Source organism: Atractosteus spatula, chromosome 14 (genome assembly GCF_055471065.1).
Source record: "Atractosteus spatula isolate fAtrSpa1 chromosome 14, fAtrSpa1.hap1, whole genome shotgun sequence".
Classification (NCBI taxonomy): domain Eukaryota; kingdom Metazoa; phylum Chordata; class Actinopteri; order Semionotiformes; family Lepisosteidae; genus Atractosteus; species Atractosteus spatula.
The window spans coordinates 30,538,263-30,565,905 of record NC_142719.1 but is presented as its reverse complement, the minus strand read 5'-3'; the positions used below and the strand labels follow the sequence as shown (position 1 = coordinate 30,565,905).

Sequence of the window (27,643 nt, the reverse complement as noted above, 5' to 3'; positions counted from 1 at the left end):
GTGTAAGTGCCTCTTGTGCTCACCAGCCTCTGCACACTACGGTCGTATTCACTATGATGGTGCACGGTGTGGTCTTCTGTCTGGGAGCACAGCACAGTGACACTTCATTGTGACAGGAGCACAGAGAGGCCCTAAAAACAAGGTAAACGCAGTCCAGGACGAGGGCAATGTTGTCGTGTCACGCCTTCGTTTTTAAAATAGTTCCTGCTCACGTTGGCAATAATCATTCCCATCGTGACTTCATCCACAGGGACTGGCCAGAACACGAGGTATCCAACAAACAGGATATGAGTCACAACATGAACACAATGAGCACAGAATCCACATGTGAGCAGAAGGAAACAATTACCTGCCTGGGACCATGGTTTGCTCTGCTCTGACTGGTTTATAACTACTGTTTTGCAGTTGCATAAATATTTGAGAAAGCTCTGGTTTCGGCACAGTGTGGCTTCAATAGAGGTGCCGACTGTTTAATCGGGAGCTCGCCGGTGATGAAAACCAGCTGCCTCGGGGTTGCTCTGATGGTAACACAGAGGATGAGTTCTGCAGGGTCACGGGAGATCACGGGTTTGAATCCAGACTGCCACGCGCCACATGCTTTCCTCGTGAGAATCCCAGTGCCATTAGCACTGCCAATTAATCACACAAAAGTGCTGCATACTCTTTTATATAAATATTTGTGCTTCTACACTTTACTTATATTTTCAGTATATAAAAGGACTGAAGGATTGCTATGCCCTGAGACAAGTATTTCTGCATTAAAACAGTTGGGAGCGTGAGTGCTTAACAGCCCCGCAGAAATGCTTGGTCACTGTCTGTATGGAGTTTGCATGCTCTCCCAGTGTCCACATGGGTTTTCCAGAAGTGCTCTGGTTTCCAGGAACAGGAATCTGGGAAGCTAGGTTAGGTAGGTAAACTGTGTGTTGCCTATTGTGTGTGTGCGCGTGTGGGTGGGTGTGCATGCATTTGTGTGTGATCTGTCTGTGTGGGTGTGTGTGCACGTGTTTATGTGCGTGTGGGTGTGTGTGCACGTTTTTGTGTTTCTGTGTGTGCGCACGTGTTTGTGTGTTTCTGTGGATGTGTGTGCGGGTGGGTGTGCGCATAAATTTGTGTGTTTTTATGCTTGTGGGGTTGTGTGCATGTGTATGCGTGTTTCTCTGCATGTGTGTGTATGTGCATGTGTATGTACTGTATTGTACACATGCACCAGGTCCCCATGACCTGGATCAAGCATCAAGCAATTACTGAAAATAGATGGAAGAGTCAACACTGCACTTACAATGAACACTGGACACCCAAAACATGATTTCGGAAGGTGTATCAGAAAAAATTCTACAATAGTGGCAATTAAAAAAAATCCTTCCTTGGAAGTCGGTCTAACAGCCTGGACTGTTCGAGATGAGTGGTTGGCATCCTTCACAAACCTAAACGACGAGCAGGAATGGGATGCTCAGCCACAGCGAAAACTGTCATTCAGCGATCAATGCACCCATTTAAGATGTGTCAGGCCAAAGTATCAAAATAAATGGTGTGGCAGATTGCACCATGAAGAGATACCTTCTGTCAGGCAGACTTAAGCGATGCATTAGGAGGCAAGAGCAATTAATTGTGTGTCTGGCATATTTATTGGACCTGACCATCTCATCCTCCCACCTCTCTCTCAAAGAGCACCTCTGCAATCAGACACTGTTAACCAGACCTCCACAGTAAATTATTTATGGCTTTCACAACATGCAATTGACTAGTTACGTTAAATGAATGGAGGGAAGCTTCTGAAATTGAATTCCTTAACCCAGCTCCTTCCACAGATCCATAGCAATTATTAAGTGACAATTGAGTGCGCGGCAACTGATCAGCAAACAGCTTTGAAGCTATCAGTCATCACTGTCTCAGTCAATAAGTGCTGTAGTTGCTGTAATCTGTGGAGGCTGGGAAGAAAGGCTGTCCTCTGCATTGGGCTGGCACCTTCATTCACAAAGTGGGACAGAACTCTTACTGTAACTACATACGTAACAAATGAACAATGCCTTCCATAACCATTGGTACTGTGAAGTCAAAATTGTGAGCTCACCTCAAAGGTGGGGATGGTGTAAAAAAAGGGGTATTATTCTAAAAGTTTAAAGCATGTATGCACAGAAATACCCAGAAATAAAAACTGACATTGTGCCTCATATTAATCTTTCCATCTCAAATGTGAATTACTTGAGTATACAGCAAAAACAGCCATTTTGACTTCTCTGTCCCAGTACTTAAGGAGGGCACTGTGTATGTTATCATCCGAAACAACCCAGCTTCTTTTTGCTGTAGCTGGAAAATAAAAACAGAAATGTGAAAAACTGACAGTTTTTTTAGGCTATTGCACTACGGTTTAAAGTGCGACTTTGTTTCTGTTTTCGAATATTGTTAGAAGTTGTTTCTATCCGGCAGGGGTCCGTGCAGGAGGTGGTAGGACTAGTCCTGTAAAAGTTATGGGTCTCTCGCATTTCTTGACCTGCAGCAGGCCTGTATTAACATCCTGAACTCTTCTCGCTAGGCACTAACAGCTACCCCTTATCACCCAGGCTACATTATTTATTAGGAAGCTCACTTCAGCCTACTGCCTGCCGGTACAGAGGTTTACCAGGGTAAACAGGCACTGTAAACTAACATGGCTGTGCTAGGCCACTGTCTCACTCTTCCACAAATTTCTTTGATCCCTTTGTTCAGCCATGAGTGACCCCATTCTACTACACTTCACTCTGCTTTTACTGCGGTATACCGCAGGATGACTCAGGTCCAGGGGTAACGCTGTGTGTCAAGCTGGGGAAAGGGTCCTGACCATTCTTTGGATGAGACGTCAAACGGAGATCAGTGACTGAACGGCAGCAGCTCGCCCTCCACGCCCCTGTGAGCCGCTTCAGCTACAAAGGCAAAATCCTCTCATCATCGTCATCCTCGCCGGTACCGATGGACTTACGGCTGGGTCCGTGGATCTTTATGGGCTCGTTGGTGTTGACCAGAGTGTGAGAGCACTGCTGACAGACGCAGTCCTTCCCACTGAACGTCACTCGGTCTCCGATCGGGAAGGGTTTCCTGAAAAGCAACGGCAACAACACAGACAGAATCAGTTGCCCCGCATGGGCCTTGTGAAGAGCACAGCGCAGCCAGCTGGTGTACAGTATATCACCCTGGCTGCTGGCAGCCCCCTGAAGCTAAGCAGGTGTGAGCCTGGTCAGTACCTGGATGGGAGCCTCCTGGGAAAAACTAAGGTTGCTGCTGGAAGAGGTGTTAGTGGGACCAGTAGGGGGTGCTCACCCTGTGGTCATTGTGGGTCCTAATGCCCCAGTAGAGTGATGGGGACACTATACTGTAAACAGGCGCCGTCCTTCGGATGAGATGCAAAACCAACGTTGTGACTTCATCACTCTGCTCTCCTCCCCACTGATAGCTGGTGTGTGGTGAGTGTACTGGTGCACTATGGCGGCCGTCACATCATCCAGGTGGGGCTGCACACTGGTGGTGGTGCACATTGCCTGTAAAGCTCTTTGAGTGGAGTGTCCAGAAAAGCGCTATATAAGTGTGAGCAATTATAATTAATTAAAAATGTCACTGTTGGGCCTGCTGACCATATTTTGCAGTGTTAACAGGGTGTTTATTTTGCACACAAGCAGGGTGACCAGGGTGACTTTTAAAAAGCCTTTTGCTTCAGACTAAAGCTCGACGCTTTGGGGAACGAGCTCTTCAAATCCACTGTACCAAGAGATAAGTGAATAATACAGAGAAGAATTTAAAAGATGACTTTTAACTAGAAAACACTGTGATGGACTGGTGTCCCAATCAGGGTGACCCTGCCTTGTGCCCACTGCTTGCTGGGATAGGGCTCTGGCTCCCCTGCGGGGCTGAATTTATCAAGCAGCTAGAAGATGTGTGGCTGGATGGAACTCTTTTGGTAGAGAATAGCGACTTTATGGGCAAGCACCAAACAAGTGGAATCAGAAGACTCTCATCTAGACTTCAACACCGTGAGATGCGACAACACACAAGCATTTCTAATTTTTTTGGTTCTGAGATGTTTTCTTTTCCCCCTCCAGCAGAAAGCAACAGCTAGCGTGTGTCAGCACGGACTAACAGTCCTGGCATTTGGAAAAATCTAATGAGGCAGTACACTGTGCATGTTGCTGCCCAACGATAAACAACAAAGCCCATTTGTTATCCATTAAATTATAAAGGTTGACCGGGCTGCAGAAATGCAGGAAAACAGCCTTAATTAAGAAACAAGCTCCAACAGGACAACTATCCTTCGCTTCCAACAGAATCCAATACGTTTTAACGGGTCTGATTACTTAATTCTTTTTTTTTCTTTCTGGCTGATGAGAAAAAAAAATGTCTGCGGCTCTTTGATGCAAACGTTAAGGATGTCTCGGATGAAAAAGACTCTCTTTCTTCTTGATGAGCTGGAGGTTTCAAAAAGCCACCGGAAACAGAAAGCTCTTGAAATCTCTGCTGGTGTCTGCATCCAGTGCAAAATGCCTGAAGAGAGGGCGGAGCGGTGGCACTGTGGCTAAGGATCTGTACCGGTGGCTGGAAGGTTGCCGGTTCAAATCCTGCGGCAGACAGAGGAATCCTACTCCCTTGGGCCTCTGAGCAAGGCCCTTAACCCCAACTGCTCCAGGGGTGCCGTATAATTGGCTGACCCTGGGCTCTGACCCCAAGCTTCTCTCTCCCCATCTCCCCATCTGCGTGTCTGTGTGTCTCATGGAGAGCAAGCTGGGGTATGTGAAAAGACAAATTCCTCATGCAAGAAATTGTATATGGCTAATAAAGTGTTCTTATCTTAAAACGCCTGAGTGGGACACTATAGGGGAAGGCCGTCTGGGCCAGGAGTCGAACTTGAATTGCAGGCTTGGCAGGCAGGTCTGTTAATGCACCGGATCACTTGCAGGGTTGGTGCAGTAATGATCAGGGGGTTTGCATTATCAGTGCAGGACATAGGTCAGAATATTGGGACGTCAACTGGGACACGTCGGAGCACAGAGAACAGCAAGAACACGACAGGGCTCATATTTGCGGTCGGCTCCCGTCCCAGCCCTTCTCAGGATTGCCTCTACTGGAGTTTGCGGTGAAGACAAGTGTGTGTGTGACACTGGAATGCACTGGCTCCACCAGTTTCAAACTGGATTGTTTAACACAGGACACACAACAACAATCACCTTTCTTCATGTCAGCAAAGACCAGGGGTTCCTCATATTTTCGCTGGTGGATGTTAATGTCAGTATATGCATGACTGACTATATACAGTACATGATGCAAGCTTCTTCCATAAGATGTCAGGAGAAGATGTAGTACTCTTTTCTTAGACTCTATCAGCAATCTAGTGATTACTTATGATGACTTGATAATTACAATTGATCTGTTTTTTAAGTAGTTTCGTCTACAATGCACAAAACAAAAACCCAGAAGTCTGCAGTCAGGCTCTGAAAGGTTGGCCCCACAGTGATGCCTCACATCGCATGAAACACTGCAAATGAAAAACGTCACAGGCAAAAAAAACAGCAAGTCAGAACAAGGAAATGGAGGGCTAAGCTGTTTGTAAATGACTGCAAGACGGGCATTTAAAAATCACCACAGCAAAGTAAAAACGGAGAGCTGCTCCTCTTTGACTAAAGACTTCCTTCAGGGCCAACGTTCTTGCATCCCGACAGAACACATCCCACGCTGACGGCCAAACCTTCCGAGGGCTTTAAAAACTGTCTGTGCGGCTCATCGATAATCACAGGGTCCCTTAATGACTGGCTGCCAGGCAGCACATGGTAATTTTAAAAGGAGAGGATGGATTAGACAAACGTTAATGGCACCTGACTCCGCTCATCCAATACCGAAAGGACGACAAAAAAGAGAGCGAGCCACCTCTGGAAGAGAGGAGATTAATTCAGCGGGGCGAGAAATTCTTGACAAAAAACAAACCCTTGCTGTCGGACTAAAATAACACACTCTGAGTTCAGTGTCAAGCCATCATCATGACAAAAACCACTTCAGGAGTTAAGTAATAACAGCAATCTGGAGTGACGCAGAGCAGGGCAGCTTAATCAAAGGTTAGAGTGCTGGGGAATCTCTAGTGAGAGCCAGGCAATCCTTTACACTTAGGCTAAGCCCACCTGCTGTCTTGCTCCCTGCTGCAGCAGAACTGCAATGGTTTCCCATGCCTGCGGAAAACATACATCAGCCTGAGCATCACGGGCAGGCCCTGCACGGAGCACTAAGGTCAGGGGTCAATTCTGTTCTGTGCTTGGAGTTGACGGCTCTTTCCATTGGACGCAGTCATTTTCCAGAAGGATAAAAATCAGCGTAAAAAGAATAATAATAAAGCAGGGATCTGGGTATGGTGTGTAGATCCCCCCATGTATTCCCATAATCAGATCTGGTGGTAGGATACAGAGGCGTCAAAGCCACTCAGCTCAAGAGCTCTGTGATGACGTGGGGAGCCCAGTAATGGAATGGAGAGCCCAATAACAGAGTGGAGAGTCTACTAACAGAGCAGGGAGCCCGGTAATGGACTGGATAGTCCAGTAACAGAGTGGAGAGTCCAGTAATGGATTGGAGAGCCCAGTAACAGAGTGGGGAGACCAGTAATGGATTGGAGAGCCCAGTAACGGAGTGGACAGACCAGCAAGAGTGGAGAGACCAGTAACGGAGTGGACAGACCAGAAATGGAGTGGAGAGCCCAGTAACTGAGTGGAGAGCCCAGTAATGGAGTGGAGAGCCCAGTAATGGAGTGGAGAGACCAGTAATGGATTGGAGAGCACAGTAACTGAGTGGAGAGACCAGAAATGGAGTGGAGAGCCCAGTAAGAGAGTGGGGAGACCAGTAAGAGAGTGGGGAGACCAGTAAGAGAGTGGGGAGACCAGTAACGGAGTGGAGAGCCCAGTAATGGAGTGGAGAGACCAGAAATGGAGTGGAGAGCCCAGTAAGAGAGTGGGGAGACCAGTAAGAGAGTGGAGAGCCCAGTAACTGAGTGGAGAGACCAGAAATGGAGTGGAGAGCCCAGTAAGAGAGTGGGGAGACCAGTAAGAGAGTGGAGAGCCCAGTAACGGAGTGGAGAGCCCAGAAATGGAGTGGAGAGCCCAGAAATGGAGTGGAGAGCCCAGTAACTGAGTGGAGAGCCCAGTAACGGAATGGGAAGCCCAGCTACCTTCCTTATCAGAGCGAAGTCCAAAGAGAGGATTTTTTTGGAACACCCAATCAGTCTTAATTATGGGTTGTTTGGAAGGGGGGTAATCTGTAAACTTTACAAAGATAAGGGAAGGAAGCAGTGCTTATCACTGTTCACACCACCAGTGAAGCCCCACTGGGTACATAACAGCTTTTTCAAGTTCACGTTTTACAGGGTAACAAGAAGCAGGTGCAGTTATCAGCAGTAACAGGGGTCTTCTTAAACCCCAAGAAGTCCCACGACATACTGTAAACCCTAAAACCCCCAAAGTCCCTCCTGTGAGCTATAACAGGTGGCTGCTATACAGAATCAGAGATGAGATTAGTGACATGGTTGCAGAGCCAAAGGAAACTTTACAGAAAGCCACAGTTAACGAGATAGCAGAAATCACAAGATCCAACCCATGGGCTGATTCTAGCAGGATGTGTGATTAACATTCCAAGTTTTACGAACGCAGCGGTCTGTTTACTATTTTAACTGCTGAATCTCTGTCAGTTCCTGCAGTAACTACGGTACTGTAACGGACAGTTCTTTCCGGACCCTATGCGGACGACACAGTCCGACGGAGTGGGGGAACACTAGGGAAAAGTCATGCAGGAAAACGGGGCTGAAGACAAGGGGGCGTGTCCAAGGTGCGCTGGTGCACGGGGGAGGCGTGGCGTGGCCGAGGCGAACAATCCCAAAGAGTAATCCATAGAGTATCCAAAACATGAAGGTAAGTCCAAAACCAGGAGATCCATCAGAGGAAGGAATTAAAAACCACGAAGGCCGGGTCGGAACCGGCGGACGGGGAACAGGAACGGGAACAGAGGTTAAAACCTTAACGGGACCAGGCGCTTCCAGGTCCCGGACTCGCACGATATGGAAATCAGATGCAGAGCCCGGATGAGCGTCAGCGCCTGGCTTTTAAGGTGGGCTGGGAATAGGAAACAGGTGCAGAGAATAAAGTCTTAGTGAAAGGGCTGGAGCACCCTTAAGGAGGGGGGACTATAATCGTGACAGGTACCTTGTCTCTCCGCAGGCCTGTACCGTATCGAAAAAAAAACACATTCTGTGTACGTCTCTCATCTGAACAGGACCGTCTCAGAGAGAGAGGCATGCCCAACTCTACAACCAAACTGGAAATTCGGTACAATTCCGCTCCTGGGCAAAGTGTGCTTTTTTGTAACTAGAGGCTATTTTACGAGGACATGATGCACTTTTAATATAAAGTAGGGATCTGCAGAGCTGGTTTTCATTACATTTTTGCAATATCATAAAGCCCAGCAGAAATTCTCTAGGATTGTTTGGATGTTAAAAATTGTAACTTTTTCACTCTCTCGTTTGACAGTTAAATGTGACAAGCTCCCCCCCAACTTGAATATGTTACTTTGCAGCAGATGAAGACACCAGAACCCCTTTGATTAACTGACTGAATAAAACAGTGCCTAAATCCACAATTAAAACAACATGCACATAAAAGAATTTCCTCAGGCAATCAAGCAATAAAACGCACATCATTATTGACAGGCCTGAAACCTTAATGTGCTTCCGCAGAGCGGAAAAACACACATGCTATTTGAATAAACCAAATAAAATACATTTGCAGGTAATACATTAGTAAAATATGAACTCCACTGTGCATCCAAAACATTCTTCATACTGAGATCCATTGCATCTGTAGGTGTACTATTTAGCTTCAATAATCCATAGACCTGTCTGCAGATGTTTTAATCACAATTAGCACCCATTATCTTAATGAAAAAGAAAATCACGAGTCAAAGATATCAATTGAGTTTTTTTTTTACTTTTAAGTACCAGGGATATTCATTAAGCAACTGAAACGTTTGCTCTTTTTTGCTGCTATTTAGTCTAAACACTTGTCAGTTGCTAATCAATGACTGTAAATTTATACAACTTCGACTCCTTTTCCTTTTTTCCTGATGCACAGTGGTCAGCGCAATCGTCTCTCTCCAGGTGAGTGCACCTTGGTTTTATTGAGGTTTTTTACAGATGGGAATTTTGATGAGGCACAGCTTTCCAGGATGGTTAGATATATTAATTGAAAATCTTTCAGCGCCTCCCCCGTTCCTATACTGGAACCAGGAAAATTACAGAAGACATAAGGAATTTCAGTCGGACGAGTCTGTACGTTCTCCTTGTGCTCACGTGGGTTTCCTCTGGGTTCTCCGGTTTCTTCATCCAGTCCAAACACGTGCTGGTAGGTCAATTGCCTTCTGGGGAAACTGACCCTGGGGTGAGTGTGTCAGTGTCTGTGTGTGCCCTGCGATGGACTGATGTCCTGTTCCAGTGTGTTTCTGGACTTGAGCCCACTGCTTGCCAGGACAGGCTCCAGCTCTCCCTGTGATCCTGTACTGGATAAAGCGGTTTGTAGAAGGATGGATATCAACGTTTTGCTGTTTCTATTCCAAAATATATCTGTACAGCACCATTCCAGAACAATGGAATGGTTAACAATCTCTCATATCCGTATTATAGAGTATCATATCAGCCATTAGTGCCCAGACTGATACTCCCATTTTCACCACTGTAAGTAGGAAAGACATCAGCAGATTCTGAGCTGTGTAGGATTCCCAGGGAGCACCTGAACACAGGGGAAACATGCAAACTCCACACAGAAGGGTCCATGGTCTGGAAACAAACACTGGGCCCAAAGAGTTGTGAGGCAGTGCTACAGTGCCACCTACCAGTATACTTTATTGATCTATTTTACAAAGACGTGCAGAGCTTCCAGGTTAAACTGAAAGCCTGGACATTTTATAATCACTAATTTAATCGCTAATTTAGAAACTGTAGTTTTGAAACCCCCAAAAATCAGCTGTTCCAGGATGGTCTGAACTGAGGTCCCTGCTTAATCTGCTCAAAGTGACTAGAGGGAAATATCACTGACGTCATCACTGGCCTCATCATTGGCTGACCACTGGTCTCATCACTGGCTTCATCACTGACCTCATCACTGGCTGACCACTGGTCTCACCAGTGGCTGATCACTGACCTGATCACTGGCTGACTACTGGTCTCATCACTGGCTTCATCACTGACCTCATCACTGGCTGACCACTGGTCTCATCACTGGCTGACAACTGGTCTCACCAGTGGCTGATCACTGACCTCATCACTGGCTGACCACTGGTCTCATCACTGGCTGACAACTGGTCTCACCAGTGGCTGATCACTGACCTCATCACTGGCTGACCACTAGCCTCCTTACTGGCTAATTACTGGTCTCACCAGTGGCTGATCACTGACGTCATCATTGGCCTCAACACTGACCTCATCACTGTGTTCAGACTGTGTGAGCGACGTCTTCAGATCCAGACAGTCTTATTTTTCCCTATGCTTTCTTTTCTTTGGCAAGGGGACAAGTTCTTAATGACAAATAAAATGTGGCTTCCTCAGGCGATCAATAGCATAGCTCAGCAGTGAAGTGTAATGGTTTTAGACACATTCTGTTTTGTGGAAACAAAACCCACGCTGTTTAAACCCGATTTAAGATACACGCTCAGAATAATCCCTTTAGTTATTTTAGTGTTTGCTGGAAACACAGTCAATTCCCACTGGGATGCTCTGGGCACTGGCAGACATTGTAATTCAGAGCTTCTTGGGGCTCTGGTCCCCTCTATGTCTTTCTATTGAAATACTGCAAGAGAAGCGCTTCCAATCTGTCTTTCTTCTCGCGAGCCCGGCATTTGCGGACAAGAGCCGGATAGCCTTCTTTGCTGAAAAATCAGAGAACGGCGGACGAAGGCGAACCCTGTGAAAATCGGACCTGGCGGGCAGGCAGCTGGACGGGGAAACCGATCTGTTTTAATAATAATTGCTTACACTTATATAGCGCTTTTCTGGACACTCCACTCAAAGCGCTTTACAGGTAATGGAGACTCCCCTCCACCACCACCAGTGCGCAGCCCCACCTGGATGATGCGACAGCAGCCATAGTGCACCAGAACGCTCACCACACATCAGCTCTCAGTGGGGAGGAGAGCAGAGTAATGAAGCCAATTCATAGATGGGGATTGTTAGGAGGCCATGATTGACAAAGGCCGATGGGAAATTTGGCCAGGACGCCGGGGTTACACCCCTACTCTTTTCGAGAAACACCCTGGGATTTTTAATGACCACAGAGAGTCAGGACCTCGGTCTTACGTCTCATCCGAAGGACAGGCCTGTTTACAGTATAGTGTCCCCGTCACTACACTGGGGCATTAGGACCCACATGAGCCACAGGATGAGCACCCCCTGCTGGCCCCACTAACACCTCTTCCAGCAGCAACCTTAGTTTTTCCCAGGAGGTCTCCCATCCAGGTACTGACCAGGCTCACACCTGCTGAGCTTCAGTGGGTTGTCAGTTGTGAGTTGCAGGGTGATATGGCTGCTGGCAAGATGCGAGAATGGTGCTGGAAAACGCCGCTTTGTATAGGACGCTGGGAAACGACCAAGCAACAGAATCGGGTGGGCGTGCAGAAAATTCACTGCCTGAGCCTGAAACTGAGATCAGGTACGGCCTGGGCAAGGAACCCCCCCGTTATTAATTCATCTGGCCGATGCTTTTACATGAAGCCACTTACAGAGCTTACAATTCCCTTTGTTTAATTGGGATGCTGTTTTACACTGATGGGTTTGCTGGAACAGATGGGCTCAAGTGAAGGGGCCACAGACTTCACCCTGTCCTCAGCACTCTGTCTCCGCACTGCTGTCATTTCAAGTGTGATGTGCAGAACCATTCTCTTGAATCTCAGATTTGAGGGGTCACCTGTCAGGCAACATGAGGCCTTTATGGGGTTTTTAAAGTGTCAGCAGTTTCAGGGGTTAAAACAGGTCCAGCTGATTGAATGCTCTTTCTCAAGTATTAATTAATTCAACTGGAGCTGGAAATCCCAGTACTCAACTCTCCTAATCTTATCAGTTTTCAAAGGCTTAGTGCTCGGGTGGGAGGCATAAGAGGAAAAAGAGGTTGCTGGTGATATTGGAGGAGCAGTAGGTGGCGCTCTTGCCTCTGCGCTGTGAACTGCAATCAAAAACTCCAGTTTGCTTACAGAGACGTGGTGGGAGTGTATTGGTATAGAAGGGTTAACCCTGGTGTCAAGGTCACACTGAAACACGGCCTCATTTAACACAAAACACAGGTAAAATTCCTTTAAACAGGGGAATTCCACATTCACTTTCCAAATCTCCTTTATAAAAAATCTCAGTTGTGGTCAGACTTAAATGAATCTGAATATTTGGAACTGCAATCCGGACCATTGCTCCTTCATTTCCGAAGTTAAGAATCTGTTACACCTGTACTCCGGTGGAGAGGATGACATAATTGATTTTAAAACGTGTTCGACCCGCTGGGACAAAAACCCTGCCCTCCAATTCTTGAAAAAGGTGCTTCTGCACATGTCTGTGTGGACACGCTGCCGGCAGAAGACGGCAAACCGAACTGTATCCCTTCACAGCAACACGCTGCTGGATGTGTGCTTTAAAAATTTACACCCTTCCCATATTTAATGGATGCTTTGTTTTTCTGTTGATAAAAACAAAGCTATTTTTGTCCTTCACTGGTCGGTTCATTTATAATTACTGTATAATATAGTCACAGGCCAGAAAAAACACGCAGACAAAGGACCGCCGCTGAGACTTTGAAATGAGGCACATTACCTCATTGCGCAGAAAAACAGTTACAAAGACAGGAGGCCCATACAGCTTGTTTGGTTGTTATTACCTACTCAGATCCAGCGTTTCTCGGAAGAAACCAGAGTATCAGCATCAACCATATGGCTGGGCAGCTTGTTCCCCACTCCCACACCTTTTAGTGTAAAGAAGCGCCTCCTGTTCGCAGTGTTAAATGCTCCTCCCTGTAGTTTCCACCAGTGTCCTTGGTTCGTGTGTCACTGTTGATTCTGAAGTAGTCCTCTGTGTTGGTGTCTTTGAGGATTCTGAAAACTTTTATCAGGTCCCATTGTAGTCTTCTCTGTTCCACACTAAATTCTGTTCCCTCAGTCCATCAGTGTAGGACACTCCCTTAATCCCTGTTGCTCTTCTCTGACTGATCCCAAAGCAGCAACTCTTTCTATAACATGGTGGCCAAAACTATACACAGTAATCCATTTTGCCATGAAGACAATATTGTCAAGCAGAAATTACAATTTTATAGCTTTTATATTTGACAAATGCAATGCTGTACCACAGGTTCACCTAAAATGTGTCTCAAACCCACCACTCTATAGACTATAGCAACGTCAGGCCAGTTTTTGTGAGAGCACGAGCAAGAATAGCTGATTAGATGTTATAAAGTGTGGCTTATCTGGAGGGCCCCTTTGGGTAGTTTGTTACCTTGATTGGCAATGAAGCCGTCCCAGAAGTCTTTGCAAAATGGATTACCCGAGGATCGGAAAGTTGGAATTAATCAAATGCTAACTGCTGTAAGCTTTCTGGCATTGCCAGGAGTGACTGGAAATCAAGGAACGTTGTGAGTTAGGAAACGATTCAGCACAGTAGCACTCAGATAATATTCTGGCAGCCAGCCTGGAATGCCCTAAACTGACTGCCTCGGCACACCTCGGGGCCGTTAATGCAAAATCATTACCTTAAAATGCTTTTTGATTTAGTGTTTCTGCGCTGAGCCCATCTGACCCCTTCAGATGAGTTTCCAGGGCTCACTGACACCACAGCCAGACCAGCTCGCCCAGTCAGGCTCCTGCCCTCGGCATCGGAAAATGGGTCTTCGGAACCTGGGAATCCCCACAGCAGCCCTAGCACTAACCAGAGAAGTGCCCCCAAGTGGAAACTTTTGATCTGAAGCAGCGGTGTATTAACCGCACTGTAGATGGCGTTATATTGAATAATAATATATCATGATGACCCAGAGCACAGCCATGCTATAGATGCAATCGATACTTCAATTTCATTAGCTTTCAAATCACATGATTATTTAGCAAGAGCTTGCAGCAGGTACGATCTGTCTTAATGACAATATTAAATGCACCTACATTCTGAAGGTAATACGGCAGCAGCACAGAGGCTTACAGTGTGAGGAGCACGAGCTCTGGAAAAAAGGATTCACATCCCAGAGGGAGCAAGAGAGAGATGCGTGACTAAGGGGGTGATCCGGGATAAAAGAGGGGACCCCAGAAACAGAGTAAGTGGGAACAGGGAGGTGGCAGAGCTGCTCCAAAGCCAGTTTAAGCGCTGCAGGTGAGAAAGCTGCAAAAGGAAGTCCGCCGGATTTGATCAAACGGCCCAGTAAGTCCCAGGCACAGAGGCCCAGAGGTGAGGCTGGCACACGAACAGACAGGCTCGTCTCTGCTGCAGCCAGCACCATTTCAATGGGAATCAGGATTGCTGTGCACTATATGTTCCCGAAATACCGCATGCACTTTGCAGGGCATCGCCCTTGCTCGAATAAACGGCTTTTAAAAAATGATGCAGCTGTGCAGCCAGAAAAGTGGGCCTCCACGTTCGGCTGGGATCAAGTCCCGTACTGAAAGGCAGCTGAGCTGTCCTGAATGAACATCCTGAGACGAAATCCCAGCTCGTGTGCAGCGCAGAGCTCCGTGCGAACCCCTGCTGCTGCACTTCCTCTCCAGAGCTGTCTCCGAGCGGGATATGTCATGCCTGCACTCTCCACTGGCCCTCTGTCATCCTGTTTCGTTTCAGGCAGCGACCAAATATAGAAACAGCTGTTCCCCTGACACTCCCAAAATAGGCTCACAGCTGGTGCAGAGCCATAAAAACGTTTATAGTAAGATCTTCATTGCAAATACTAGATTTCCTTTTAGGGAGCAGAAACAAAACTGTGCACCCACTAGCCTGGCTCCTGGACCCTGTTTAAGCTAAAACCACAGTAGGATTTCCTGCCTGCTGATCTGACATCAACACTGTAGAATGGATCTGTTCACCATAAAAGCTGACAGAATACAAATGGCCTAGTTTTTCCAAAAGACATTAAGCGACAAGAGAGATTTTTTTTTTCCCTTTCAGATATGCTTCGTCGAATCCCTTCCTAATTTGAAACACCTCAACGAGATCTGCTCCAGGCATTCTCTTTTCCAGGGGCCTAATTGGCCTAACCTCGTTAACCTACTTTGAAACAGTGAAATGTCTGAAGCTCGTGTGGGTTATTAGACTGCAGGGAAAGCACAGAAGCGCAGCTGGTAGCTCTTCAGAATCAAGCAAGGGAACCGGCATTTCCTCAGAAATTCCTATATGGAAACTTTGCTTCAGAGTAGGATACTGTTTCATTAGCTATAACAAGCTGCGTATACAGATACGATTTAGCATATCTGTTTCAGATAGATTGTCAATATTGCTCTGTTACCACCTAATTTAGTTTATTATGGCCAGCAGCTATATCACCCTGCAACTCACAACTGGTAACACACTGAAGCTCAGCAGGTGTGAGCCTAGCCAGTACCTGGATGGGAGACCTCCTGGAAAAGCTGAGGCTTCTGCTGGAAGAGGTGTTAGTGGGGCCAGCAGGGGGTGCTCACCCTGTGGTCTGTGTGGGTCCTAATGCCCCAGTATAGTGACGGGGACACTATACTGTAAACAGGCGCCGTCCTTCGGATGAGACGTAAAACTGAGGTCCTGACTCTCTGTGGTCATTAAAAATCCCAGGGTGTTTCTTGAAAAGAGTAGGGGTGTAACCCCGGTGTCCTGGCCAAATTTCCCATTGGCCCTTACCAATCAAGGCCTCCTAATAATCCCCCTCTATGAATTGGCTTCATTACTCTGCTCTCCTCCCCACTAATAGCTGATGTGTGGTGAACGTTCTGGCACACTATGGCTGCTGTCGCATCATCCAGGTGAGGCTGCACACTGGTGGTGGTGGAAAGGAGTCCCCATTACCTGTAAAGCACTTTGAGTGGAGTGTCCAGAAAAGCAATATATAAGTGTAAGCAATTATTATTATTAAAAATGCAGGTTGAGGTTAAGAATCTTGCAGTTAAGTATGGCAAATGGTACTTTATATGTGATGCTGTATAAAGCTGTGAGGTGAGGTGTTGTCTCAGCAAAAGCTTGGGAAATAAGGAATTCCTGGTTCTTGTTTTCCCAGAACAGGACATCAGCACTAGTGAGCACTGGTCTGAGCTGCTCAGTGGAGAAGACACACTAAGAGTCAACAAGTAAGAATTTCTGAAAACAAAAGAAGCCAGCGCTATACCAACTGCAGGAAACCACACAAAAAAATATGCTGTATTAATTGTTTTAAACAATTAAGAAGCTGGTGAAGTGAAGTGTGGTAAACCACTGCAAAGAAGTTAAAATACTACACCCATTTACTGTGGTAAACTGTCACTATGGAGTGCTGCAGCCTCTGATGTTCCTTTGGATGGGAAAGGCTGTGCTGTGCTTCTGCATAGGCCTTTCCACTTAATCCCGCTGAGTACAGATGCTCTTTTAATTGGTTTCCTTTTATTTTGCTAGACACTTTAATATCCATCCATTATCACAAAGCCTCTTATTGAAGGTCAGGGCTCCTCGGAGTCTGTCCCGGGAACACAGGGGACAAGGAGGGACTGCATCCTGGACAGGACACCATTCCATCACAGGGCACTCTCACACATACACACTCTCACACAGTCTCACACATCCACACTGTCACTCTCAATCACACATACACACTCTCACTCTCACATACACTCTCTCATACATCCACACTATCACACACTCTCACACACTCTCACATCCACACTCTCACTCTCACATCCACACTCTCACATACACACTTTCACACATACACACTCTCACACACACTCACACATACACACTCTCACACACTCTCACAAACTCTCACATCCACACTCTCACATACACACTTTCACACATACACACTCTCACACACACTCACACATACACACTCTCACACACTCTCACAAACTCTCACATCCACACTCTCACATCCACACTCTCACATACACACTTTCACACATACACACTCTCACACACACTCACACATACACTCTCACACACTCTCACAAACTCTCACATCCACACTCTCACATCCACACTCTCACATACACACTTTCACACATACACACTCTCACACACACTCACACATACACACTCTCACACACTCTCACAAACTCTCACATCCACACTCTCACATACACACTTTCATACATACACACTCTCACACACACTCACACACTCTCACATCCACACTCTCACACATCCACAGTCTCACACATCCACACTCTCAATCACACTTACATATACACACTCACACACTCTCACACACACACTCTCACACACACTCACACATCCACACTCTCACACATATGCACTCTCACTCTCACATCAACACTCTCACATACACACTCTCACACATACACACTCTCACACACTCACACATCCACACTCTCACACACACTCACACATACACACTCTCACACATATGCACTCTCACACACACACTCTCACACACACTCACACATCCACACTCTCACACATCCACACTCTCACACATACACACTCTCACACACACTCACACATACATACACTCACTCTCTCAGATTCACACTAACACTCACACACACAGTAAACACTCTCACTATCTCTCACTCACACATAGACTCTCACTCACACCCTTTCACACTCACACACACACAGTACACCCTCTCACTCTCAAATAGACACTCTCACTCTCTCCCACATTCCCATACACTCACACACTCTCCCAGTCTCACTCACACCCTCTCACACCCTTTCACACTCACACACACACAATACACACTCTCACTCTCACACGTACGTGGACACTAATTAGCGAAGCCATAATTTTCTTCAGGAGAGGAAAATGAAGCACCTGGAGAAAAACTACACAGACAAGGGGTAAAGTAAACATGCAAACTCCATGTAGAAGATTCCCGAGGCTGGAATCAGATCCAGGACCCAAAGCTCCAAGGCAGTAGCCATAGAGGACCTGACAAATGTGCAGAAACAGCCTCCTCCTCTGAAACGGGACTTTCTTTTTCAATGAATTAGAGAGGCTGTAGCCCCTTGTGAAATACTACAGTAGCACAGATTCGCCATGCTTGGTCTTCTCTTCAGGATCTAGAAACAGTATTGGAAAGGAAATGCACGGCAGAGAGCTTGGAAGAAGGACATTTTTTACCTGCTCGCTAAATAAAAGAACGCAAAGAATAATCCCACAAACATTCGGTGGCTCAACCACTGGCTTGTGGTTCAATTTCCACAAAGCAGGGCTGAAAGCTGAACAGGTAAAACCTGCATTTCCCATCCTGTCATACCCAAGTCACCTCCGCAGGGGGAATATTGTATAACGACCTGTTACGCAATTTAACTTTGGTTCATTACAAAAAAAAAATGATCATGAAATATGCAAGACTCCCCCGGCATCTGCTCAGCCTGTGCTATTTGGGTCGATCCTCCCCTAGGCTGGCTCTACCGAGAACCGAGAGGAGTAATTCTTCAGGGGCAACACTCGTGCTACAGCTCACCTCTGCGCCCCTCACTTCACTGCCTTTTGTTCCATCCATCCATCTTTTACGCACTTTATCCAGTACAGGATCACTGGGCAGCCGAAGTCTATCCCAGCAAGCACCGGGCACATCCATTCACGTTATACACAGGATAGACAGAACGCCAGTCCGTCACAGGGCACACACAGACAAAAACACGCACACACGCAGGCCAGAACCAATTTTCCCAGAAGCCAATTAACCTACCACTATGTCTTTGGACTGGAGGAGGAACCCAGGGCTCTAGCATTGTGAGCCAGCTGACAGTATTCTTTATACTGTTTAATAGGGTTTAGGCTTGTATAGGCATTTGATGTATTTAAGATACTTTATTGGCATTTTATATATAACATTATATGAGCATGCAGCTGCATGTGTTTTATTGTTACTGTTAATCTACAACATACGGTTTGTACATTAACACAGAATCACAGAAAAGACCACGTAAAGACTCGATTTGGTTCCTCAAAATCAGCAGATTTTTCTTACGATTACTAACAATACAAGAACCTGGAGACACAAGTACTAAAATCAAGTTTAGAAGCATCTAAACAGAAAACATGAGCCACACAGCAGAGTCTTTAACTTTCTTGTCACATTGCTGAAGCTAAGAAGATATGAAAGGAACTCTTGGATTATTCAGAATGTAAGGGAGTTACATGCTGTATAATATAACACAACAGATAATACCAGCAACCAAGACACAACATGGGCCCAATGGTGTCTGTTCATTTCTTATTGCCCTGTAAAGTGACTAATGTGACCGGTCACCGGTTTCTGAGTTACACAATGCAGATGATCACAAGTGTGGCTCCTCATGCATGTTCACAAGAGCAGTTAAAGGAAAGAGGAGGTCATCCAGCCCATTTGAACTTTGGTTGAGTAGTGGATCCCAGGATCTCACCCAGCTGCTTCAACCACATGGCTTGTTCCACACTCCCACCACTCTTTGTGTACAGACATGCCTCCTGCTCTCTGTGTTAAATGCCCTTAGTTTCCACTTGTGCCCTCTGGGTCCTGTTTCACTATTGATTGTAAAGGTTGGAGGACTGTGAAAAATAGTCATGAGCTCCCCTGGTAGTCTTCTCTGTTCAAGACTAAAGAGACTCAGTTCCTTCAGCCCCTCAGTGTAGGACTTTCCAGAAAATCCAGGAGCATGCCTGGTTGCTCTTCTCTGGCCCTGATCCTGGAGCAGCAGTATCTTTGGAATCAGCCCAGGGAAGAGCCCTGTGTCCCCCGTGTCCCCTGGGCGCCAGCTTACCTGCAGACGCTGCAGACGAAGCACTTGGGGTGATAGGTGCGCCCCAGCGCGGACACCACCTCCCCCGTGATGAAGTCGCCGCAGCTGTCGCACTTGGTCCCGTACAGCCGCTGGTAGTCCGCCGTGCAGATGTACTCCCCATTCTTCTGGAAGAAGCCCGATCTGGCCAGGTCACAGCCGCACACTGCAGAGAACACACAGCGCCCGTTACAACTCGGCAACTCCTGCCCGGGAGCTGGGGCGCCTTCCCTCACCTGACACGCCAAGCGAGGGGCCAGGCCCTCGCCAGGCCTGCGTTTGTATTTCTACAGATTCCCAGGGCGGGTCATGGAACAGAAGCTTCCAGAACCTTCCGACACCACCAGAATGAGAAGTGATGACCTAGTGAAGTGGATCCCCCCCCCACCCGCGATTCCCCACGGCCAGGGATTACTTGGGGTCCCCCATCGCCCCTCCACCTCTGAAATGCCATAAGGAGGCGGCGCCCCCCAGTTTTGAAAGCCTGCTCGTTGTCTGAAGGGCAGGGGAGGCCAGACCACCGCAGAGGCGTTCGTTTGCATGGATGCAAATGCCTTCCTGGGAAAAATATGCAAAAGTAAAATCTGGGAACACAGGCTGCAATTTGTACATTCCTTCATTAAAGTTTAAAAGGCCGTATTTGCACGGCGAATTCAAATGTTCCTAATCCTTCGGTCGTCCCAGGAACAACTTCAGCAGTTACATTTCTGCGGTTTATTGTTTCAGTCAGCAGTTTGGCAGAAAGATCAGCCCGCTCTGCTGTGTTACTCCCGACTTTGCATCTGCTTTGAATCTCCCTGCTGCCTCGGTGCTCTCCTTCCCTGCTCCCCCATCCCAGCCTGAATTCCCGTGCTCCTCCCCGGAGGAGAGCCCTGGAGCGGGAGGTGTCGGGAGCTCAGCTGCCCCTCGGAGAAACACACACCTGCCTGCCTGGCACGGACAGCCACGAACTCACCCCCCCCCACACACACACCCGGTGGGAGAGCCCAGACACGCGCCGGTCTCTCACGAGCGCCACACAGGGCAAAGAAGCACTTTCAAGACTTTTCCTCCTCTGTCGGATACAGACAGCAGCCGCCTTACTGATCCAGTTTCTAACACGCAGCCCTTTCTTTTCACAGACTCACTAAGACAGGCCAGAGAACTGCACCCCCTCTGGGTCTTCCAGGCTGAATATAATGACGCTGAAACCTGAGCACATGCAGGCTTTCGTTTTTGAAAGTATATGTCATTTACTGAACATTTACGCAATTATGGGCTCTGGAGTATCATTCCCAGACCTCTCTCTCCCAGTTCAGCTCTGCACTACATTGTCAAAGACAGTGGCTCTGTCCCCCTGCTGAGCTTTCTGCAAGCAGGGCAAGACGGAGACCGCCTGAGCAGAGCCCTGCCTCCCCTGACTCAGCAGCATGGGCAATGGATGCACACGCTGAGCACTCGCCTGGCAGAAACAAAAGCAATCTGACCAGGTGGTTTGATTGGAGAGTATTGATCGCCGTCGCGAGCTGGTTGCCCCTGTGCTCCTCCGAGACGAGACAAAAACGGACTCATCAGTTCACTGAACTATAGGCAGCCTGAAGGCTGTCACTATGTTACAATGGGTACGCACACTAGTGCTTTACTGCCATTAATAACTCGTATTGTAGCCACTGAACCTTCCACTTAACACTCCCAGACCAGACGGTCACTGCACTGTAATTCACAAGCTGCAGGGTGTAATTGCTCCAGTAGGGGGCACTGTTGTACTCACTATTCCTCAAACAGAACATATAATTGCTTTCTGCCTCATGATTCAGTCTCCAAAGGACTTCTTCCCAGTCTCAGGGCCATGCGCTGTAGTGCTCACGGATTTTAAAATGGTGTCACAATCCCTTTGCAAGTCTCAGCCAGTGACCAATGAGGCAGTTTTTTCATCGTCAGTCTAGCAGGTTCTTAATTACCGATTTATTTGTTTTTACACACAAACCACAGTGAATCTCTCCAGGATTGATGGTTTCTTCTGTCACAGCAGGAACAACGAATATTTCTACAGTCTCATGGCACCTGAACGATGCAAGCTGTATTGTAGTTTTGCACTTTCCCCATGCTGATCTGTGGGCTTCCCATATTTTCCAATGCCTTTTCCCATGTTTCACAGTTTTCCCTATGCCTTTCCCATGGTTTTCCTTTGCTTACCTATGGTATCAGGCTTTACTGTTTCTCTCCATGCTTCATCACTCTTGTGCATGATTTCACTGTGCTCTCTTTTGTTTTTACCACCGTCTACTACGGTAAAACTACGCTGTTGCAGAGGTAAAAGCACCGAGAGGGCTCACACTGGTATACTTCACCACATCTCTGCTCCTGCGGGTGAGAGCCAGAGCTGCCGTCTGCTTAGTGGCTCGAAATCTGTTGAAACCTGTTTCAGGGGGATGTAAAAACAATATTGTCTGTACATTGAATTCCTGCAAACGACACTACTCCAAAGAGAGCAATTAATTGTTTCTTTTCAAATACCGTTTCTAGATGCGTCAAAAATGTCTAACCTAGAGGCCAATGAGGAGCAGTGAAAAAAAGAAAGAAACTAAGCAAGTCAACTTGTTTACAGTTGAAGTTCGTGGTCCAATTGGTTTAATTTGGTAGACTGATTTTCAAACGCAGCACAGTTCTCTTACAAGGGGATCGTTTAAAAATCCACAAATAACTCCACAGTATGGCAGCAAATGCTCCTCACAGTATCCAGTGTGCTGCAGGGAAGGGACTTCTCTTCAGAACTTAAACGAGCACAATAATTACAATAACTGGTGTGTACCCCTCTTCCAGGACAGAAACAAAGTGGGTGCCACACTTATTGGCCTTGTCATGGGCTAACGCCAGCCACACAGATCACACACTCAAGCATTTCTGGTGCATTTAAAACCAGGAACAAGTGGCACGGCTTTATCCAAAGTGTGGTAGGAGTGTGGAACAAGCTATCCAGCCATGCTGTTTGAAGCCGAGGAACAAGTAATAGGTTTATTCCATGCTGAAAAGAGAAGAAAGAAAACACAACGTTTCGGCCGTGGAGCCAACAGCTAACAGATGGATGAGATCCCTGGATCAATTAGCTACTAATGACCAAATGGCCAGATGAACTGAATGGTCTCCTCACGTTTCTAACTGTTCTTGTCTTCTAAAGCAAAGACGGCACCTTAGACGAAAGGAGTCAGAGGAATTGTCAATCCTGACACGCCTAAGCCAAGTGAAAGAAACAAGAAAAAACAGTTCAGGAAAAATCCCCAAAAGGGCCTCTTAAGGGCCCTGGGAATACCACAAGACCGAGCCTCTTGGCTGGGCGCTAGTCCTGTCATCTCGGCTTGAATGAGTGGTCCACCCCCTTGAGGAATCCACACACCCTGGCGAACCTGTCTGCCTAATCACGCCTCCTCTGAGGCGCGGAGCTCTGGCTGCAACGAGGAGACCAGGCCAGGATTTACAGCGACTGTATTTCAGAATTATTACACTGTATCACCCATCTCGCCCATGAATCTCTTCTGCGTGTTGACGTCTGTAATCTTCCGCTGCCTTATGGGAGCTCACCGTCAGCTCAGGATTTAGAACCACACTCGTGCGCTACCTTTAAAACAGATGCTATTAAGCGGAAAAAATATGCAAAGTTTCTACTTTCACAAATTAATTAGAACGCACTCAGTAAGTGTTATCCTAATGCATATGCACCAGTAGTACAATTTCAAATGCTTCCCACACGATGCATTGCTTCTGTGAACCTTTCGAGAGACAATATTTGTATCTGTTTGAAATCCCAGCTTAATTTAAATGCGGTTTTAAATGTCAGCCTTTCAAATGGACGGCTTCCACATCCAAAACGACGAGAATCTGAGCGTCACATTCTGTCCTAATCAATGTTGGCGTGCAGAAAAAACAGGCAGAAGCACAGCAGAAGTGAATGATTGCTCTTGACTGGCTGTAATGGGCTGCCAGGTTTAGAAATAAATGATTAGACTTCATGAAAGGATGACTTTCAAAGCTTTTTGCACTGCACAGCATTCTTCACTTTTTAAAGAAAACTGCAGGTCATTTTACAAAACCTGTAGGCCCCTCCTCATTTAATTTTGCAGTTTCTCTGTCCCAACAAGATCTTTCTCAGAATTCACATCTTGCAGGATGCAGTTGCTTTTGGAAAACAGGGGAGCAGACGGGAATGTTCTCTTCTGGCGCTAAACAAGCTCGGTCATGATCGTGTAACTGCTCAGCACAAACTGGGGACAACCTTGTCGGTCTCCGTCTATCGAGAGAAAAAGCGCACTGGCTCTAATCAAACGGAACCAAAAAATAAAAAAAGCAAACTCTCAATACTTTGTTGGCGCATGATCCCCGTTGCACAATCATGTCTTATTTGACTTGTGTTGTAAGTAATGGCAATCAACATCCCAGTACAACAATCCTTTGAAAAATCAGCTCTTCCCTTGCCTTCCTTAATGGCGGGTAACGGAGTGCGATGCTGTGACAGGGTATTATCGAGATTGTTAACGTGACGGAAGTGCCCCTAGCCTCTCACACAGCAGTCCCACTCCCTGATGCATGGGGGAGAATTTGAGCTCATTCAGGCAGTGCAGATTGGTTGATGGCAGGTGTGTCTGCAACAGCAGTTCCAATGCAGGGTCTGACCGCACACGTGGCAGTGAAGATGATGATGGCGGTAAAGCCCAGTGGCATCACGACTTGATCGAACAGCCCAGTGAGCACGCAGCCACAAAGCCCCCCCCCCTCCACTTCTGTTAAGATTTCCTTAAACTCTTAAGTAGTGGTTGGCTGAGGTTCTCAGATCAATCAGCTTCTAGCAACAAAAACTGTACAAGATCGACTGGACTGCCTCTAATTGTTTGCAACCATTCTTATGTGCTTTGCAGTAATGATTCTCAAACAGAGGTAAGAGGACCTCTGGGGGTCCTTGGGGGCTGTCGGGAGATGAGGGGGTCCACAAAGAGAGAGAGAGAAATGTTTGGCAGTACGCAACATCAGTGCTATCGCAGAGCAAATCAGTATTCTGATCTGCAGCTCTGCCTTAATGTTTTATTACAAGTTGCATCATTTTTAATAACAAACAGGGGAGGCCCGGTGGCCCAGTAGTTAGTATTTTTCTGCCGCACGGTGCAGGAACCCTGGGGTCAGTTCCTGGGATGCTGTCTGTGTGGAGTTTGCATGTTCTCCCTCACCTGACCTCACAGCCCCAGGCGCCTCTAGAAGACACCCCCGCTCGTTTTGTGCAGAACACAGCTGAGATTTATTTTTTTTTTAAACTAAGCAAGACCTGGACCCGCAGAGATCCAAGCCAGATCCTTGGGCGTGGACCCCCCCTGTCTGAGCCGAGAGTTCTGCTCTTCTTCACAGAGGAAAAGGCACAAAATGCTGTTTTTTTAATTGAGTTCTTATAGGCAGGCTTGTTCGGCGTGTTTTTCTTTTTTTGTGCAGAGTGATATTCTGTGAGAAATGTAGAAGAATGGAAGGAAATCTTTCGTCACTAAAATAACATTTTAAGACGAGGGAAAATAAATTCTATTTGAACTTCATGACCCAAGGTAATGCACTAGTGTTGTACTGAGGATGCGGTAATCTCTCCTGTAACGTGGAGCCAGGAGTACTGAACAGAAGAAATAAGTGAGCGAGCATTTATTAGAGATGAAACTTACATTGTTTTCAGTTGATGAGAAACTTCACGGTTACCACTTGAGGCTTTTTCCTTTCTGTGATTGACAAACCTATACCAACACAGTGTTGTAAAATTCCTGCGGGTGTACACAAGTCCTGGCAGTCAGTACTTTTCCCAGGATCCACCCACCTGACAGCGGAGTGTTTGTGTGTGAACGTGGGCGGGGGTCTGATCTGTGCGCAGAGGCCACATTTCTTACTTTAGAAGACACTGCGGCATTCATTACGTTTTTAAAATCAGCCCAGTGAATTCTGCTGTCACGCCTAAACCTAATATTAATCAGACACTGTGACTGGCAGCTATGGGCTTCTGAGCTCAAGGGAGCTTTTCAATGATACGTCCATTTCTTGTCTGAAACTGACCTGGCATGTGAAAGGAGTTGTACAGTATGCTTGAATTTCATTAGATGATTGCTCCATTACTTTATCTGCAATTTGACACAGGGTGGTATCGTTTGAAAGCTAAGAAACTCAGTTCTCTAACCTAACACTCGCATGATGCAGAGCTCATTCAGAAAATCAGAGTGCAATAGCTCAGTGCACAATGTCAGTGGTTCCCAAACTGTGGGTCACAGTGCACTGGGGTGTCGTAGGCAGCCTGATGTGTGCTGTGGAATCAGAAGAGATTGTGTTTAAAAAGTGTGCACTGGGAGCTTCAAGAGTGACAGGACACAGATGAGCCCGTTTACTTCATACAGTGATCCTGTATTTAATGAAAAATAGCTCGGTGTACAGTGCCTTAACACTGGAAATGACAGAATCATTGTGCCAGAATGCTTCCATTGCTCTGGAACGCTTCATTCCGTAACAGAAACTGTAACAGTCTGATATTCACCCACCCATCTTGTAACTGTTTTGTCCGATACAGGGTCACAGGGGAGCCGGAGCCTATCCCAGCAAGCAACAAGGCAGGATACACCCTGGACAGGACGTCCGTCCACTACAGGGCACACACAGACACGCTCACACACTCACCCCAGGGCCAATTTTCAGAAAACAGAACTGAACCCAGGGCAATGTTAACCAGTATGCCACCCAGTCTTTTCTTCAGTTCGGAACAGATGTTCCTTCTCGCGACTTGGGTGCTGGTTATTATGAAATCACCTGTCGTGCCACAGGAAAGTCTGGGATGACAAAAGAATGTTGTGGAAAGGTTTGGAAGCGCTATGCTAGGATGCAGCAGATTGGTGGCTATCCCACCATTTGAAGAATGTGCAGCTACATGCACAGTATATAGCACAAGCTACCCAAGAGGTCCACATACAGTAAATAAACGACAGCAATGGCACACAGGCTGGAACAGGGCTGCACCACTTGAAATGCAAAAACAAGAGGTGTGACATCGCGTTGCTGCAGAGAAAAACAGAAACGGTGCATGCACAGCTCTGAAAGGAGGCGTCTTCTATTTCCAGATTAATTAATATCACTACTTTCAAACACTCACAACATTCTACACAAGAAGTGCTGTTTCTCACACAACACACCTGCAGACAACAAAGTTCATTTAATACTGTCCCCAGGAGGATGCCGAGAACCCAGAGGCAGAAGACACAAAGGGGAGTGTATTTTTGGTGGCTGCTTATGGATATGATGATATATGGTAATGGCTTCACTCAGTGAACTTGCTGCTCTTTCAGCTCTCTCAAGGCAGTGCAGCTTTATTGCTCTGGGCTCAGGTTTTATGGAGCTCAGGGGAGCCTGTAAATAATGGGTCCTGATTTTGAAAGGCGATACTGCAAACTTCCTTATAAATTAAATCAGCTGACAGCCTGGCGTTTTAACTGTGCGTGTCTACTGGAATGCAACAAGAGGCCAAGCAACCTAATCAGTGAAGAACACGTGTTAAAATGCACTTAAACGGTAGCTAAAGGAGTCAAGCTGCTATGCTCAGTTTAATAAGATACATGAATGGAGGGCGGCACAGTGGTGAGCACCGTTGTTTTGCAGTGCTAGGGACCTAGGTTCAATCCCAGAACTGGGGTGCTGTCTGTGAGGAGTTTGTATGTTCTCCTCATGTGT

General features: G+C 46.8%; 1 protein-coding gene across 4 annotated transcripts in view; it reads right to left on the bottom strand.

The window, feature by feature from the left end:
* ablim3 (actin binding LIM protein family, member 3) overlaps window positions 1–27,643 on the bottom strand; it is a 122,708-nt gene that overhangs the window by 49,962 nt on the left and 45,103 nt on the right. For all 4 annotated transcript variants that reach the window (XM_088932496.1, XM_088932495.1, XM_088932498.1 and 1 more), the window contains exons 3-4: window positions 19,919–20,102; window positions 2,957–3,072 (exon numbers count right to left, since the gene is read on the bottom strand). In XM_088932496.1, the coding sequence (XP_088788622.1) occupies window positions 2,957–3,072; window positions 19,919–20,102 (300 nt within the window). The remainder of the gene's footprint in view (window positions 1–2,956; window positions 3,073–19,918; window positions 20,103–27,643) is intronic.